Below are 6,026 nucleotides of genomic sequence, written 5' to 3'. Positions count from 1 at the left end.
CTATCCATCTATCTGTCTGTCTATCTATCTATCTATCTATCTATCTATCTATCTATCTATCTATCATCTTGTCTGCCTGTCCATCTATCTATCTATCTATCTATCTATCTATCTATCTATCATCTTGTCTGCCTATCTATCTATCTATCTATCATCTTGTCTGCCTGTCTATCCACCTATCTATCTATCTGTCTCTCTCTCTCTCTATCTATCTTTCTGTTTATCTATCTATCTGTCTATCTATCTATCTGTCATCTTGTCTGCCTGTCTATCATCTATTTATCTATCTGTCTGTCTCTGTCTATCTATCTATCATCTTGTCTGCCTATCTATCTATCTATCTATCTATCGATCTATCATCTTGTCTGTCTATCCATCTATCTCTATCTATCTATCTATCTATCTATCATCTTGTCTGCCTCTCTATCTATCTATCTATCTATCTATCTATCTATCTATCTATCTATCATCTTGTCTGCCTGTCTGTCTATCTATCTATCTATCATCTTGTATGCCTGTCTATCTATGTATCTATCTATCTATCTATCTATCTATCTATCTATCTATCTATCTATCTATCTATCCATCTATCTATCATATTGTCTGCCTGTCTATCTATCTATCTATCTATCTATCTATCTATCATCTTGTATGCCTGTCTATGTATCTATCTATCTATCTATCTATCTATCTATCTATCTATCTATCTATCTATCTATCATATTGTCTGCCTATCTATCTATCTGTCTGCCTGTCTATCTATCTATCTATCTATCTATCATATTGTCTGCCTGTCTATCTATCTATCCATCCATCTATCTATCTATCATCTTGTATGCCTGTCTATCTATCTATCTATCTATCTATCTATCTATTTATCTATCATCTTGTCTGCCTCTCTATCTATCTACCTATCATGTATGCCTGTCTATCTATCTGTCTATCTATCTATCTATCTATCTATCATCTTGTATGCCTGTCTATCCATTTATCTATCTATCTATCTATCTATCTATCTATCTATCTATCATCTTGTCTGCCTCTCTATCTATCTATCTATCTATCTATCTATCTATCTATCTATCTATCATCTTGTCTGCCTCTCTATCTATCTATCTAACTATCTATCTATCTATCTATCTATCTGTCTGTCTATCTATCTATCTATCTATCTATCTATCTATCTATCTATCATCTTGTCTGCCTGTCCATCTATCTATCTATCTATCTATCTATCTATCTATCTATCATCTTGTCTGCCTGTCCATCTATCTATCTATCTATCTATCTATCTATCTATCTATCTATCTATCTATCTATCATCTTGTCTGCCTGTCCATCTATCTATCTATCTATCTATCTATCTATCTATCTATCTATCTATCATCTTGTATGCATGTCTATCCATCTATCCATCTATCTGTCTATCTATCTATCTATCTATCTGTCTGTCTATCTGTCTATCTATCTATCTGTTTGTCTGCAGGTCTAGTTTACTTTATTTCAAACTGATTCAAATGAAGCTGTTGATTTGTCTTTCTCTGACCTGTGGTAGTTTGCGAGGTCTGCCTCTGCTGCGTTTGGGAGCAGGTGCCTTTTCTGCTGCAGTCGCTGCCTCCACGTGACCTGCTCCAGTCTCCTCCACATCCATCCTCACACCAGCACACCTCACACACGTATAAGCACACACAACCTGAGAAAAACATGAAGATAAAGGGTGCATAGATTATTGATGACTGTGGAGAGGAGAGAGCTTAACATTCCCTTAAGTATAACAGTTTAAAAGCCAAGAATGTGTATGGGATAATGTACAGCCGATCATTATCGCAAAATAACACGAAGCTGATGGGTCTTGTGTCACCCTGAAAGGGTTTATTTCAAAATAATGACGACAATACATTATTCCACTTTTTACACATTCACTTAACAAATAAATAAATAAATAAAAGATATGAAATATTCATTTGAGTTATACGAGAGACCTAAAACTACAGATGTGTAGGAATTCAGTTGCCTGTTGGACAAATGGTCAATTATATAGTTTAGCAGTCACCATACATAAATATCAACCGCAATCAGAAGCAATCATCCAAGAGAACTGTATAGTAAATATATTTCAATTAATTCATAAATCTTCTCAAACCTGAGCATGAGTACAATGGTTCATATCCAAGAATATTTGGTGTACAAGCCAAGAATAATGGCTCTACTTTTTATGCATCAACAATGAAACCAGGCAAACTTACTTATTAACCAGGTTACTTATTAAGCAACAAACCATTAAAACTAAAATTAAATAAAAATCACAGTACATGCATGAAATCTGCTTTGAGATGCTTGAGGTCTAACCTTACAAAAAACTCAACATCACTATTTTCTGCCATTAATGTATTATAGCTAAACAATAATTAATGAACAATGCAGTTTTCTCATCTTATATTAGAACAAAAATATCTCTCTCAATCAATCTCATGTATATAAATGACTAAATAATACATTTTCTGACATCATCTTCTCATTCCTATAATGACACAGACATTAGTCATAATTTTATTGGTAACTGTTTGGGGAACAGTTACCAATAAATGTCACTTGAAGTATCTTCAATGTATTCACAATTCAAAGAGCCCATCTACCCGCTGCAGACTCTTTGGCCTACTATTGCATGTTTATTTCTCCTTTATTGTCCTCGACTGTGTATACACATGATTTTCATCAATGAAAACTTATTTAACCCCTGCTGGCAGAAAAGAATCCATTTGGGAGCGTGTTCAATGGCATCTATTCACACAAAACATAACTTTAAGGAAAACGTCACTAAAATGTCCATGCCCTCTCATGCATAACTAATCACTCCATAAAAGTAATGCAAGCATACTGTACATGCTATGTAATATAAATTAACCTCCCAAATTCCAGATGATTCAAAGGTCTTAGCTGCCCCTAATACGTAGATCGTATATGTAAAAGGTCAAATGAAGTAAAATGAAGTATTCAGGAAAGAACACGTACACAAGCTGTTGAATGTGTTTTCAGTGGTCTATTCAGGCTTTAAGTTCTTTTTCTATATGGCCGGCAAGTATGGCAACCCACATTCTTCACATACTTTCAGACCTACAGAAAAATGTAGCTGGCCGTCGTGAACTACAGTGCGTAACAAGCACGCTTTGCGGTAGCTGAGGACGTAAACACAGCCCTAGCAACATTTAAACAGGGATAAACAAAATATTATTAAATATGCTGAGATAACAAACCTACAGACAGAGAAATATAAAGACATAAACAAAACAAGACAGGTAAACTAGCAAAAATGACCATGTTATTACCAGGTTTTTTTAGACATACATGGTAATTCAATGCTTTGTTGTTGTTGTTGTTGTTGTTTTATACCTTGGAGTACCATGTAAACACTAATATATATATATATATATATATATATATATATATATATATATATATATGGCACTCATTTTATGCCATTTATCAAAGTATCATTGTATCACCACAGCAGCCTGCCTTTAGTAAGTACTAACTTAACTTAATGAAGTTAATTCAACAAAATAACAACAAAACAAAAAACTACCATGTAATTACCATGATATATGAATATGGCAGTTATTCTGTACCATGTTATATCAAAGTACTATGGTATTAGGTTACCTTCTGATATCAATACCCCCAATTTGGCTATAACATGGTACCACTACAGCAAAAGTGAATAAATAATAATGATAAAAAAAACACATAATTAGGTTTCACTGACATGAAATCAGTGCCTATGACCCAAATGCATCCAAGTTCAATAAACTTGCATAATATTTTAATTTTAGTTATATTTTTCATTCTCTCCCAGTAAAATAGCACAAATTTAACATAAACTTTTAAGTGTGATGGAATCGTCATTATTAGTTGTAAATAGCACTCTACCTTGCTTGCGTTCACCTGTAGCAGCGTCTTCGTATTTGATGAGAACGCGTTTATATACATCAACATAACATGTTTCACTTCACCTCTCGCCCCGCCCCTTTTTACGCGAGAAACTTGCGTCAATCATTCTCTCCGCGCGCCACGCCTCTTCACAGCGAACGCGTTTTTTGTGTCCGCCTGCGCTAATTTTTCATTGTTTTTCTACGTAAACATGCGCTAGCCTGACGTTTTTCAGACGTCTTGTCGAGTAAAAAACAACGTCAACTTTTAAAAGCGCGTCTCGAGACACCTGCTTTCGGTTATCTATGCGTTTCAGTGCGTCTAGATTTTTTGTTTAGAGCAATCACGCGTTCGGTCTGAACGCCCCTTAAGGCTCATCTTATTTCTTTGTGTCATTGTTTTCTACAAAGAGTAAGCTAAAGCGACACGTTAAACTAAAACGCTTTCGTCCATGAAGTTTTTGGGACCGCAAGCGAACGCGACGCGTAGAATGTCAGCGTTCTGATTGGTCGACAAGGTTGCTCTTACGTCAGAAATTCATGCTTCGCGTCGCAAGAAATGTAGATGGGTCTTTTTAAAAGCGACGCCCGTAAACGCCTATTTGTGGGGCGGGAAAAAATTTAAAAACACTAATACGTTAATATCTGTGCTGTTTAGGGACTGTTTAGTGTTTACTTGAACATTTTATGCGTTCACATTACAAAAAGTTGGCCTGCCAAAAATTAGCATGTTATTTTTTTTTTGTACATGGTACTCTTGGATGTACCTAGGAGTACCATGTAAATACATTTCAGTATCCTGGTTTATATCAAAGTACCATGGTATTGCCATTTGGCACCACCACAGTACTTTTTTGTGAGGTTGCTACGGCAATATGTCCATAAATGTTAGGTGGATGGACAGCTAATAAAGCAACATCAATGAATGAGAAGTCAGGGATTTTTTTCTCTTCATAAAGAAGTATTTCAAGAAAACAAACTTAGTCATTTGAGAAAAATGAGCAATTGCTAACAAAAAGTACCAAGGTATAATGGACAAGTACCACGAAACACAATGTAAATACCGTCATACATGAATTTGGTAATCATTCATCATGGCTTCACGATTAAGTTTTCAATTAAGTTTTGCACTAATTCAGGCAACATGCATCAATAAGTGCGATAAAGTGGCAAAAGGTCCTTCAAACATTAAGATAAATCCCTTTACACAAATTTACCATGGTAACCATCGTTTCCAACAATACACCATAGTTACATTTATTGTTACTGCAATAAACTTCATATTAGCCAACCCTGCCATTAAAAAAAGCTGTTAAAATGACAGAACAATACTGAAAGCTTCTTACACGGTTTGAAGGAGATTCCATATTTATTAATAACGGTTTTAAAGTACCCTAACTATAAAGCAATATAGTGGAAACTACGGTTCCAATGGTAAGTTTTTGCAAGTGTTATAAGTAAAATACAGTACTGTGCAAAAGTCTTAGGCACATAAGATGTTTCACAAAAACATTTGTCTTAAGATGTTTATTTATATCTTCAGCTTTAGTGTGTCAATAGGAAATATAAATGTTAGACTCCCAAACATTACTTTTGCAAATAGAAAAGATTAGAATAGAAGAACAGGGAGCCCTGCAACAGATGTCATGGCCCCCACAAAGCCCCCCACTGAACATCGAGTCAGTCTGAGATTACATAAAGAGACAGAAGCAATTGAGACAGCCGAAATAGAAAGAAGAACTGTGGCGAATTCTCCAAGAAGCTTGGAACATCCTATCTGCCAACAACCAAGAAAAACTGTGTCCAGGGGTATCTAGGAGAATTGGTGCTGTTTTGAAGGCAAAGGTGGTCACACTTAATATTGATTTAGCTTTTTTTATGTTTACTGGACTTTGTATGATGTTAATTGATAAATGAAAACTATTTATGGCATTATTTTTGAAGACATCCTCACTATGCAACATTTTTCACAAGTGCCTAAAACTTTTGCACAGTACTCTATATAATAAGTAAATGGGAATTAGTAAAAAAAAAAAAAAAAAAAAAAAAAATATATATATATATATATATATATATATATATATATATATATATATATAT

The 6,026-nt window shown here is 34.5% G+C and overlaps 1 protein-coding gene across 1 annotated transcript in view; it reads right to left on the bottom strand.

Moving 5' to 3' along the window:
- LOC127446307 (high mobility group protein HMGI-C-like) overlaps positions 1 to 4,399 on the bottom strand; it is a 15,046-nt gene extending 10,647 nt beyond the window's left edge. Inside the window, exons 1-2 of the mRNA XM_051707117.1 lie at positions 3,928 to 4,399; positions 1,547 to 1,693 (exon numbers count right to left, since the gene is read on the bottom strand). Coding sequence (XP_051563077.1) covers positions 1,547 to 1,693; positions 3,928 to 3,993 — 213 coding nt within the window. The 5' untranslated portion in view covers positions 3,994 to 4,399. The remainder of the gene's footprint in view (positions 1 to 1,546; positions 1,694 to 3,927) is intronic.
- Between the last annotated feature and the right edge of the window lie 1,627 nt (positions 4,400 to 6,026).

Source organism: Myxocyprinus asiaticus, chromosome 9 (assembly GCF_019703515.2).
Source record: "Myxocyprinus asiaticus isolate MX2 ecotype Aquarium Trade chromosome 9, UBuf_Myxa_2, whole genome shotgun sequence".
Classification (NCBI taxonomy): Eukaryota; Metazoa; Chordata; class Actinopteri; order Cypriniformes; family Catostomidae; genus Myxocyprinus; species Myxocyprinus asiaticus.
This window is presented reverse-complemented; position numbering and strand designations above follow the sequence as displayed.